The sequence below is a fragment of the Panicum virgatum genome, chromosome 8N (assembly GCF_016808335.1).
Source record: "Panicum virgatum strain AP13 chromosome 8N, P.virgatum_v5, whole genome shotgun sequence".
NCBI lineage: Eukaryota > Viridiplantae > Streptophyta > Magnoliopsida > Poales > Poaceae > Panicum > Panicum virgatum.
In genome coordinates this window covers 44,976,534-44,988,541 of record NC_053152.1, presented here as the reverse complement: position 1 = coordinate 44,988,541, position 12,008 = coordinate 44,976,534, and the positions used below count along the sequence as shown (strand labels likewise).

Sequence of the window (12,008 nt, the reverse complement as noted above, 5' to 3'; positions counted from 1 at the left end):
TCAAAAATTATCTACTTCTACCATTACAAAAACAGTCATAGGGGTCAGTATGTGTGCATTGTGAGTGTCTAAGTTGTATTGTGTAATCTAAAAAAATAATCTAAATAAATCTCTAATATTCATCTAAATTATCTACCTATACTATTATTTAAAAAACTTAAAATGAAACCTAAATTTGTATCTTAAACATCTACCATTGTTAAAATAACATAGGGTAACTCCTAAGACCTAAGTATGAATTAAAATTAGCTACACGTGTTATTATAAACAAATATCCTAAAGTACACCAAAATATGATTTTAATATCTATTTCTATCATTGTTAATTGAAAAAATATTAACTTAAGTATATATGATGTGTGCCACCATGTAGTTCATGTACCAATGCATGGAGAAGGCAATGAGAAGAATTTTGAGAAGAATAAATATTAGAAACTTCAACGATGCGCACTTCGGATTTGGATTCGACTTTGATTTGAATAAGAGAGATCAAGCAAGTCTTCGCTAGTATAGTAGGGTACATTGACAAGATTTTGCACTTCCTCAGGATGTAAAACCTATTACTCCTCTCATCTCTACTTTTGGTGAAAACAGTGATTAAAAAATTACAAGTGAAGGCTGCTGCAATTTATTTATCTAACTCAAACCAATAGATTCATTTTCTTGAATAGAAAGTATAGAAACTTGTGTCCAGTTACATTCCAGATCTATCAGCAAAAATGTTAGATAAAATACAAAATATTTCACAGCGAAAGCAAAGGCATTTGAATATGACACCACGGTCTCCATCCAGTCATCCACAGATAAAAGGATCTAGAATTCAGGCTATTTATTACCTTTGCCATCCATAATGCTGCAATATCATAGTCACTCACACTACAGATTCAGTAATCAGTAGCTGCCACGTATACAAACTGTACAATGCAAGACAAACTGGGTAAACAGCTCATTTAGCAGAACTAGAATTGATTCAAATCAGCAGCCGATGTCACATTACATGCAATGCAGTACATACATCATTTTATACAACAATGGCACTCAATGTCACAGCAGATGTGCATCCCCATCTGGGAAAGCAAATTCTCTGTACACCGGGGGCAACCCAGCAGTTGACCCAGCAGTGACAAAGCAAGCAGCAGGCCAGCAATGGAGATAAAGTGCTGCCCTGCAGTACGCCGGTAGATGATCTATTCATCTCAATCCTTGACGTCTGCAACACCTTCAGAAGCTATCTGAAACCTTGCTTCCGCTTCAGCCAGGCAGGGAGAGCTTATTACTTTACAGATTCGCTCCTCTCCTCTTCCCTTGCGAAGAGCAAGCCTGAAACAGTACTTATATTTCAAGATGTGGATAGGAATACAACAGAAGTTGGGGATTTCGATACAGAAGAAGAAAACCGGTTAGTATTGTCAGTTTACAAAGTATACACCTTGTTGTGGAAGCATGAGCCATGATGTTTCCACCAATGGGCTTGATCTGCGGTCCGGCAAACATAGCAGAGCCATCCACTTGTGCTACTACTTGATTGGTGATAACCACAGCAACTCCAAACTGTAGTAATCAATCAAATCAAATTAAGCAAACCAAACAACCACGATGGCAGTGCCCAGTGCGAACATCAGTTTCATTTTGAACGAAAGCATAAACATAAAGATAAAAGACTTCAGTTGTCTTAATGATTAAAAGAAAGAATCCTAACTTATAACTGACCTCATCAGCTAATTTCTGGAGGCTCCTCAAGAACTTAGCCATATGCATTTGCCTTGCTGATAGCTCTCCTCTTCCTGAGAAATCAGTTCTGTACAGAGCTGTGGCACTGTCTACAACCATGAGAGCAAACCTGCAATTGCAGACATTCAGATGAGAAATTGGAACAACAGCTAGTTCTTCTATTACTAATCTTCATAACAATCATATACTGAGAATCACTGGAAACAGGCACTCGCAACTCTGATAAGTTCATGATTGCAGCAAACAAGTACTTGTAAGCAGGACGTACCCAGTGCCGTAGGCTCCCGCATTGTGCGGGGTCTGGGGGAGGTTATTAGCGGGAGGTCTTTCCCATACACCGTGCAATGTGTTGTAAGAAGAGTTAATGAAAAATGTTTTGACAGAGTAGCAGTTCAAGCAAAAATAAAATGTTTCTGTATTGTCCATTGTGATATAATCATTAAGTAGCATTTCTTAATTAGACAAAATAATGAGCATTTCAATGGTATATAACGAATGAGCATAGTATACTATTCGTACTGTACATTTTGGACTGAAAAATATACATCAGCTACCCAAACACATGCATTTTTGTTACCTTACCTGAATAATGTGTCATGAAGAAAACTGGGGTTTTCTTGTTCAATGCACAGACTGAAAGCTCACAAAACTACTGCTTTAAAAAGTAATGAAGTTCAATTCGTTACAAGAGTTATATGTATACTTTAATTTCATAATATGGAATTGCTATGTGATAGAAAGAAACAGTGCATTAACTAAGGCCTGATCCATATGATTCGTAAGCAGAAGACAACCAAATGTCCAAATCTATTAACTTATTAACTAAGTCCTGGTGCAAGTGGTAGTGCTTGCCGCCTGTGAACCGAGAGGTCACAGGTTCGAGCGGTGGCCTCTACACATTGCATGATGTGTGGGAAAGACCTCACGCTAATAACCTCCCCCAGACCCCGCGCGGTGTGGGAGCCTACGGCACTGGATACGTCCTTTTTTTACTGAGTCCAGAAATGTCAATCACCTATCTAATCTAAAGCATATAAAGCACACTTATATTTGTTATGTGCTTAAAGTAACAGACAGTTAGGTAGACTTAAAAAGTAAAAGTTGAAATTCAACTTACCTGGTCTCTATCATCATGGAAGCTGCTTCCAGAAGAAGTCTAGATTGATGATCCGTATTATAAGCTCTGGCATAAGCCACATTCTCTAAGACATCAGCACCATTCAGTCCAAACCTGGATTCGAGGATGTTCATATTTAGCAGTCAAATTTATGTCTAATACAACTAATAACTGCAATTAAGGTATCACCTGTCAGCGATCTGCAAGAGCCTTTGTGGTCTGAATGTGCCCTCTGCATCAATGTATAGAGCCTTTCCTTCACCACCACCTTGATCCAATGGAAGCTGTAATGTGAATTAGTAACATAACTGACACAAAGAAAACAATTCAGGCATGAAATGGAAAAAAGAGGTGGACGGACAAAAATCTCACCTGACATGTAACACAAAGGGTGTGACACAACTGAGTCTTTCCAGAGCGGAACTCACCATATATCTCTGTGATAGATCCTGTTTCTATCCCCCCTGTTGAAAGATCATACCACAATGCTAAATGATCCAGATCCCAATTCACTTTTACAAATTCTAAAGGCAAAGAATGATCATGGAATGAGCGAATTACCCTCCAAGATCTTGTCAAGCTCTCTTGATCCAGTTGTAACTTGAATAATCTCCAGCCGTTGTGCATGAAGTTGGCTGGCACTTGTAAACCCAAGTGGAACTATCTTCGATGCTGCAAAAGATTTCAAGACAGGTATGGCATTAATAGTGTGCAATACAACTGAGCATCAATACAATCAGCAGCCTCATATTACTAACCTGCTTCAACTATCTTGTCAACTTTAGCTTCACTTATTCCTTTGATTTGCAGAAGGTCTTTCCTTGGAGTGTAAGCCACAGCCTCCACAGTGTGGAGACCAGAATCTTTGAGCTTTTTCACATCCAGTGCAGCTATTCCAGATGCCTAGACAACAAATTACACACAGACTTAATATCAACACACCAATGTACTTTGAGTTGTTTTCAACAAACAGGAGCTAATTAATCAGGACCTTAGATGGCATTGAAACAAGGGAATAGAAACAATTAGCAAAATGCCATCCTCTAAGAGCTTTGATGTTCTATATTCAACTTGAAGAAAGTCATACCATTAAGCAATAAATTGCATTTGTACCATTCATCATTACTTAACAAGCCAATATTGTTCAGGCAGCAAATTCCTCTTTTTCAGGACTGGTCATTTTGGGAGAAACTGACACATCTAAAATGCTATAGGCATAGGAAAATCAACAACTCACAAGAAACTGAATAGTAAATTCATGCTTCACTTCTTAAGCGAATCTCAAAGCAAGTATCCCTGAATCAACTCGGTAGCCTAGTTATGATTCAATTGAGAGCACATCATTCAGCTCAGTCAAAAAAAATGTCCTAAATATTGGAACTGTTTATTACTGCTGAATCTCTGCGAATACAAGATGGCACTGTGAGTCTGTGACAAGGGAATAGAAGCAGATTGCAAAATGCCACATAAGTAAGGATGCAAGTGGTTACCCAATGGTGTTTTTTTGGGTCAGCTAATTAATTACGATAGCATGCCACTCTAGTTCATTTCTCCTTCCAAATTATTTATGCATAATGTCATTCTAGTTCATTTTATTAACTTTTTGGGTCAACCCAATGACCCAAAAATTATCTAACTTGCATCCCTACACATAAGAGAGTTATATCACTAATAAGCAATAAATTACATTTGTGCCATTCATTAGTTAACAAGCCAGTGTTTTTCAGGCAGCAAATTTCTCATTCAGGACTGGTCAGATAGGGAAAAAACTGACAAAAATAAAATGCTAGAGACATAGGAAAATCAACTGCTAGAAGAGCATTTCTCATTCAGTGACTTCATTCTTTATTTCTCGCGGATCTCAAGGCCTAGTCGTTCAATTTAGAGCACATCATTTCAGTTCAGCCAAAAATGTCCTAAACGTCGAAACTGTTTTTTTCTGCAGAATCTGCAACGGCGACTGCAAGCCACCAGAAATTCCAAGAGAAGCTCGGCCCTGACACCCTGAAACAAGGACAAATTACGAGCTAGGGGCCAGGGTTCCGTAACTAAAAATTTACTCCCGATTCAACTCCAAACAAACAGGAAGTTTCAATAACCACTCAACGTTGACGTTATTCAGGGGGAAATGCTAGACAGTCAAGAACCTAGGTTTTCGCAAACAAGAATCTGGGGACACGGTGTCGATTCAACCACTCAAGAACCGGGTTTCAAGAAACGCTCAGAATCTCTGCGCCATTCCCCGGAAGAGGGGAATCAATCAATCAATCAAGAATCAGCGGCAACAACCGGGGAAAACCAACGCCAGCCCATCCGCGCACGGGCGGGGAAACCCAAGAAAGCCTCGGCCTTGACTCCAAGCGGGGAAAGCAAAAGATTCAAGAACCTCCGATTTGTCGGCCAAGAACCCAATGCGGAACCCGAGAGGCCGAGAGCGCGACGGAACCCACCTCCATTCCCCGTCATGCGGACCGGAAACCCCAAGAAAAGGCGGAGACGAAACCCCATTCGGGCGCGGAGGGGGGACGGGAAGCATCAGGCCAAGAAACCGGCGAGGGTTTCGGCGGGGGACGGGAGGAGACGGGGGTCCGTACCTGGATATGCTCGATGGGGAAGGGCCCGTGCTCCACCTCCTCCTGCTGCTCCGCCCCCGCCGCCGCTCTCTGCTGCTGCGCCGCCGCCGACATGGCCTCTCTCTCTCTCTCTCTCTCTCTCTCTCGTTCGAAGTAAAATGGGAGGAAGGGAGCGCGGCAAGGCGGAACTGGTGGGGCCTTTTTATCGGGCCAAACCTGGGCCGTTAATGGGCCGGAGCGTGAGCCCACGCGGCCAGTAATCGAGCCCAGCTATGTGAACGACGAGAGGCCCGAACGGAGCGAGAGGAAACCAGGTCCTCTTCCTCTCCAAAAAAAAAGAAAGGACACTAGGCCCCACCTGTGCGGGACCCACCTGTAAGTGTCCGAGCATACTCTCTCTCCGTTCCCATCTCGCCATTCAACTTCGTTCGCAAGAAGCTCACGTGTAGGGATGACAACGGTATAAACTATCACTGACCAAACTCGCACCCGCAAGAATAAAATCGTACCCGTTAAAAATTTCATACCCGTTGCGGATATAATTTCATGCCCGTATCCGTACCCGTGCGGTTTTTTACCCGCGGATTTCCTTACCCGATTGAAGAAGTAACAAAATTTAATAGAAAATATAAACAAATACATAATGCATTATAGCCAAATGAGTCTATGAATAGATAATCATCGATAGAAATGGAAGTACATGAGCCTAAATCTCTCTTAGCATGTGATTGGACCTTATTTTGATACAAAACCTTATGACATTAGTATTTTAGGTTATATGTTGTTGAGTTTATTGTACCCACGGATTTGTGGGTTTGGGTACTTGAAGAACAAACCCGCACCCGCAAACTTGACGAGTACAAAGTTTATTCCATTAAAAAATCCATGGGTATAGAATTTAGTATATACCCGCACCCTAATAAAGAAAAACACATCAGGTTTCGGGTACCCGTTGCCATCCCTCACGTGACGAGGCCATAAAAAAGCGAGGCGAGGGGGAGGAGAGGGAGGCGCCGACAAGGAGCTCCTCCAGCTCGATCCAGTACTTCGCCGAAGCCGACTTCGCCGCCGCCGCCGCCGACAGGACAGGATGTTTCTCACGAGGTAGCGGATGCTCTCCTTCCCGGCCCTGAACTTTCAGATTTCGTTTTCTCTCCTCGTCTCTTAAAACCCTCGATTCGATCCGGCGGCGGCGCGTCGGGCGCTGACGACGCGGCGGCGTGTTTTTGACGCTGGGGGGTGGGTTTCGCAGGACGGAGTACGACCGCGGGGTGAACACCTTCTCGCCGGAGGGGCGGCTGTTCCAGGTCGAGTACGCCATCGAGGCCATCAAGGTGAGATTTCCCCTCCTCTCGTTTTCGTTTCTGCCTCGGCTTGGATCGAGCCTGAGCAGGGGAGGCGCCGAGGCGTCGAGTGGTTTTGCGGACTCGCGGGGGATTTTGGGTGGATGGGGGGCCTAGATGCGAATCTGGAAGGGGACAATTGGGGTTTCTTCGGATGTTGAAGTGGATTGAGGAGATCTAGGCGCTGTGGGTGTTTGCTGCTCAAGTCTGAAGTACTGGATCACTCGATTTTACTAGTTGGTGTTTGGGATCGTGGAAGGTTTTGTGGTTATGTGTCACGCTAGTTTGTTATTTGTCAATTTTTCGGCTGAGATGTAAGTAATGCCATGATTTTTTTTTCTAGGAGAGCTGCACGTCGCTGCGTTTAGTAGGGAATTGCTCAAGAACAACACTTGCACCAAAATTCACTTACACCCATAAACCCCGACTCAACCTGATGCCATGCTCTTACTTGTGGTATTATGTGGGTTTTTTCTGTGTGCAAGGTGATGCTTATATGTTGCTGTTTCTTTTGCTGTTGCAGTTGGGATCTACTGCCATCGGGTTGAGGACAAAGGATGGTGTTGTCCTGGCTGTTGAGAAACGTGTCACCTCGCCACTTCTGGTACTTACCAAGTTACTTACTCTTCCTTTAGGCTGGTGATAGTCGATAGTTGTATGCCCGAAAACATTGGATGTTCAGTTGGGGAAACATTTGCTTTCTGACTGAACTGATTTGATATGAACCTCCAGTCCTCCACTCATTTGGTCAATTAAACTCTCATGGCTTCCTATACGGTAATTGTCCTTAGGTACGTCTGATAGAATTTCCCTCTATCACATAGTTGTTACCTTGTTGATGCAGCCCCTCATTCTACTACAACTTTTTTTTGCAATACTTTGTTCTCCAGCTGATACAACTTTAAAGTTATAAACTCTCCGTCTTATGCAATTTTGTGGCTTGATAAAACAAATAGTCTTAACAGCTGTAGCCTGTAGCAGCCTTAACCTCTGGTTTTCATGTTATAGGTCATCTCATGTTTATAAACTGTTAATGAATTCAATGTTTCTTTTCTCTTTGATGCTATAGGAACCAAGCAGTGTGGAGAAAATCATGGAAATTGATGAGCACATAGGCTGTGCCATGAGTGGACTTATTGCTGATGCTAGAACGCTAGTCGAGCATGCTCGTGTTGAGACCCAGGTACTTTCTCGTGTTATATACATACTTACATGTTTGGGGAGCTTTATATGTTAATCTTTATCTGACTTGACATGGTTACAATCAGAACCATAGGTTCTCATATGGGGAGCCAATGACTGTAGAATCTTCCACACAAGCTATCTGTGACTTGGCTCTGCGCTTTGGTGAAGGTGATGAGGAGTCAATGGTGAGCCTCATTTATGTTATTACACCACCTCCACAACACAAGAAACAAGATTAATTGCAGACCAATAGAGTTTGGCACCTGTATCTTTGTTTGCTGCATTATATAAGTGATTTGATGATTGCCTGCTTATTTTGTGAAATGTTTTGACTGTGGAGGAAATTGAATTGAGTAGAAACATTTAGGTGTTCCATCTAGCCCTTTTACTACCCTAGTGACTACATTGAGAAGAGATCATAGAATAGATGCTACTGAACTTTATGAAACAATGAGGAATTGTTAAGCTAGACCTATCCTGTCTGCATTGTTTCTTTGATCTGTGACCACTTTACTAAGGGCCTGGTAGTGAAAATGGGCCCCTGAATTGCTTTTTTAAGGTTCAGTTTCAAAAGGTCAGAGAATATTCCCATTTGCCAACTGTTTTGATATGGCCAACCCATTACTAGTTTTGCAGCATTTATACACCCGCAGGAAACTGCATCACCAATCTACTTTTTTATATTTCCATTCAGATAGAACAGGGTGTGCTAAAGTAGTCATTTATTATGGAATGTGGGTTTTGATGTACTTATTTTTTGGTGCAGTCACGGCCATTTGGAGTCTCTCTCCTAATTGCTGGACATGATGAGAATGGACCTAGCTTGTAAGTATTGATCCGTTTAGCTCACTTTGTGTTTCCTTTAACTGCTCGCTTTAGATTCCATCTTTTTCTTTAAACTGGGCTGTATCACTTCTTTATGGTATATAAAATCACATTATCATGCATTGTAGCTGCTTTTTATTGGTTTGTTTTAGACTGTCCTGGTGAAGTGGCTGCTTTACTTCTTTTTCTATCGTGCATTGTAATTGCTTTTTGTTTACTCTGTTTAGATTGTCATGATAAATACTATTTTGTACTAAATGGCCTTTGTCTGTTTGTTGTAGACTTGGCTTACCGTTTGTTTGGCTCCCAGGAATCATGGTTGTTTGCTACGGTTTTGTTCTAGGTCATTGTGCACTAATCTTTGGAAGGGAAATTATCTGAAAAGTATAATTCCTATAAAATAAGGAAAAACTGAAAGTCCTGAAACTTGTGAGTAGGGACTGTCCTAGTGGTTATCTTAATGGTGTATTGAATTTCATTTCTGTATGTGGACAAGGTCTTAGCTTATAGCAAGCATTAGTGTCGTAGCGATATATAAAAAATAGGTTGACTTGATGCTCAATTAATTTTCTGTGCAGTTTTCCAGTATAAACGTATTTATTTCCCTGCTTCCCAATAAGTGGTGGGAAAGCTTCTTTATTTACACAGGAAGTTTAGCCAAGGTCCAATTGTTTTATTGGGTATACATGTTCCCTCGGGCATTTAGTTTGGTTATGGAATATTGATCGGGCACTTAGAACAGCCCCCTTTGTCTGTTTTTGTCTCATCATGCAATCATATGGCATCTTTGCCCCTCTATATTTGAAAGGTCTTTTTTTGTCATGATCCATTCACACAATGCCACTAGAATTCATTTTTCGCCTTCTGTGTGCTGCAGGTACTACACTGACCCATCTGGGACCTTTTGGCAATGCAACGCAAAGGCAATTGGATCAGGCTCTGAAGGAGCTGATAGCTCCTTGCAGGAGCAGTATAACAAGGTATAAATACTAAGTTAATCAAAGATCGCACAGTTCCAAAGAGATATGCTACCTGTCAACCCTAGTTATATAGAATACTAGAATTATGCATCAAAGTTCAGATTAAGTCTTATAAACTCAATTCTGTAAGCAGTGTCTGAAGGCATTACATCAGTTACAATGCTGCATAGAATCTTTAAATATGCTACTCACACAGAATGACATCTGAAGATTTTACTTCATTATTCCACAAGGATGTACAATGAGATGATAGTAGCCCTCCTTTATGACAGTATACTTGTATAAGTGTTACACATTACTGCGATGTTGAGAGCAAATCCATAAAAAAAGAGTTGGGTGTTATTCCTATGAAAAGAAAAATGAGAGTAATGCCTTGCTGACATCTCTGGTGCAGGACCTGACCCTTCAGGAGGCGGAGACCATAGCCCTTTCTATTCTGAAGCAGGTTATGGAAGAGAAGGTAGGGTGTGCCAAACTGCTTCATATTCCATTCTTCAGCTAGCCCCGTAGGGGAACATGTGATCTTATTGTCTCATTCTGAACAGGTGACCCCAAACAATGTTGATATTGCCAAGGTCGCCCCCAAGTACCACTTGTACACCCCCGCCGAGGTCGAAGCCGTCATTGCAAGGCTGTGAAACACTTCCCGATTCTTGCGCTTCTCATCATCAATCAGTAATAGACAGTCATTGTACGAAGCGTGGACATGTGATTCGGGCCTCTGCCTAGTGTGTTGCCATGGCTGTCTTCATACACTGTTTTCAATTCCCGCAGGGGCAGTCGCTGATAGTCTGATTCACAGCCCAGTTGGCTTAGCTGTCTGTTTTTAAGTAGCGTTGAGAACTTCTGTACTTATGATTTTTTTTTTTTTGAAAAAGAGTGCCACTTTCCTGTTGGGTTGAATTGTAATAGTGGTTCTCGTCTCATCTGTTGAGTTTTTCACGCCCAGTTATTTTGTTGGCCTGTGTTGTGAAGAACTTGCCAATGTGACTGATGAACCGCTCAAAGCAAAGCACGAGGTAGGAGCATTTGGGCTGGGTAGTTGGGCAAGAAAGCATGCTTGTTCCTCTTGCAAATTTTCAGGAGGCTTGCCGTATGCCCCCATATCCACACATGCTTGTTCGCCACTGTGTGATGCTCTGCAGGTGCTGAACCTCGCGATGCTCCAGGGGAATAATCTCCATCTCGCCATCCATGGTTGACCGGAGAAGGATCAACCCGACGAGACGGCTCTTCTATGGTGCTCGCGCGAACCATGGTGGTTCCCAGACTAGGTCCGAACCAAATGAAGGCAAACATGCTGCCGACCTGGAAGAAGACAGGACGGCCTCGCCGCGGCCGCCGGCAGCGCGGCGCCACGGCGAGCGGACCTGGTGCGGGGAAGCGTGGGGTCGGAGATGAGACAACGTCCTAGCCCCTGAACTCGTCGGGCTGCTCCTGCTCCAGCACAGTGCAGAGTTTCAGACGGAGGCTTGCAGGGTCATCACAAGTTCAGAACAAGAAAGCTCAGTGACGGCCATTAAATTGAGATGCTCAAGATTTTTTGCAGAATTTAGAAGATAATTTGAAATCTTGGAGCAAACAACTGGACCGAGGAAAGGTAAACATGAAGAATCAGTAGACGTGATGCTCCCAGAGTCCCGGTTCCTGCAGAGAAGCGCCTTTCTTCTCCCTGTCTTCCTAGGATACAGACATAGAGCATGCTACTGCTGCTACATGCATGCCGCATAAAAAAGAGCTTTGTTTATGAACCAATCCTGTATGCAATTAATTTTAACTGATAAAGAGGAATCTGCTAATTCAGATATTATCATAAGTGCAAGAGATACAACTTGTCCATGCTTGTGTATGCCCACAACCTCGTTTCAAAAAAAAAAATGTAAGCCTACACGATGCTTACTCTCTGAAGATACAACTTATCTATGTTTTGTGTTATGAATTATGATCGCTCTTTGCAAATAAAAACAGAAATGGAACAGAGCATTCAGAAATTTGACAGATTTAGAATTGGACCCGGCCCGCATTGTAGCGGGAGCATCTTCAGAGTTACATAGTATGGTCAGCCTCGCAATACTGCAGGGAAACACAATCTGCATGCCATAGTGAATGATTCATCTCCCCGGATCAGGCACAACCTGGTGACGACGACAAGTTTCTTTCAGAGTGCAGAGTTTGTTTCAAACAGGGTCCTTGTAGGGTCATGGTCATCACAGGTTCAGATTTCAGAACAAGAAAGCTCACTGACGGCCATTAAA

The 12,008-nt window shown here is 42.5% G+C and overlaps 2 protein-coding genes across 2 annotated transcripts; one reads left to right on the top strand and one right to left on the bottom strand.

Annotated features, from left to right (window-relative positions):
* Positions 1-933: 933 nt before the first annotated feature.
* Positions 934-5,588, bottom strand: LOC120685777 (DNA repair protein RAD51 homolog A). Its single transcript, XM_039967865.1, has 9 exons — positions 5,442-5,588; positions 3,606-3,750; positions 3,409-3,519; positions 3,220-3,311; positions 3,037-3,131; positions 2,848-2,961; positions 1,710-1,839; positions 1,429-1,550; positions 934-1,319 (listed from the first exon to the last, which is right to left on the bottom strand). Exons 1-9 carry the CDS (start codon positions 5,532-5,534, stop codon positions 1,196-1,198), a joined length of 1,026 nt encoding a protein of 341 aa, XP_039823799.1. The 5' UTR covers positions 5,535-5,588; the 3' UTR covers positions 934-1,195.
* Positions 5,589-6,371: 783 nt separating this feature from the next.
* LOC120685864 (proteasome subunit alpha type-5) lies at positions 6,372-10,705 on the top strand. The gene is made up of 9 exons (XM_039967977.1): positions 6,372-6,524; positions 6,673-6,754; positions 7,287-7,367; positions 7,833-7,946; positions 8,032-8,133; positions 8,715-8,773; positions 9,651-9,753; positions 10,148-10,213; positions 10,299-10,705. Exons 1-9 carry the CDS (start codon positions 6,511-6,513, stop codon positions 10,389-10,391), a joined length of 714 nt encoding a protein of 237 aa, XP_039823911.1. The 5' UTR covers positions 6,372-6,510; the 3' UTR covers positions 10,392-10,705.
* The last annotated feature ends 1,303 nt before the right edge of the window (positions 10,706-12,008 follow it).

Bases quoted from the DNA above. Each gene is read 5' to 3' on its own strand.
- LOC120685777 (XM_039967865.1), bottom strand. From the start codon at position 5,534: ATGTCGGCGGCGGCGCAGCAGCAGAGAGCGGCGGCGGGGGCGGAGCAG. The intron at 3,312-3,408 runs GTAATTCGCTCA...ATCTTTCAACAG, and splicing joins GCTTGACAAGATCTTGGAGG to GGGGGATAGAAACAGGATCT. The intron at 1,551-1,709 runs GTCAGTTATAAG...TGATTACTACAG, and splicing joins TCCAGAAATTAGCTGATGAG to TTTGGAGTTGCTGTGGTTAT.
- LOC120685864 (XM_039967977.1), top strand. The intron at 6,755-7,286 runs GTGAGATTTCCC...TTGCTGTTGCAG, and splicing joins ACGCCATCGAGGCCATCAAG to TTGGGATCTACTGCCATCGG. The intron at 7,947-8,031 runs GTACTTTCTCGT...GGTTACAATCAG, and splicing joins ATGCTCGTGTTGAGACCCAG to AACCATAGGTTCTCATATGG.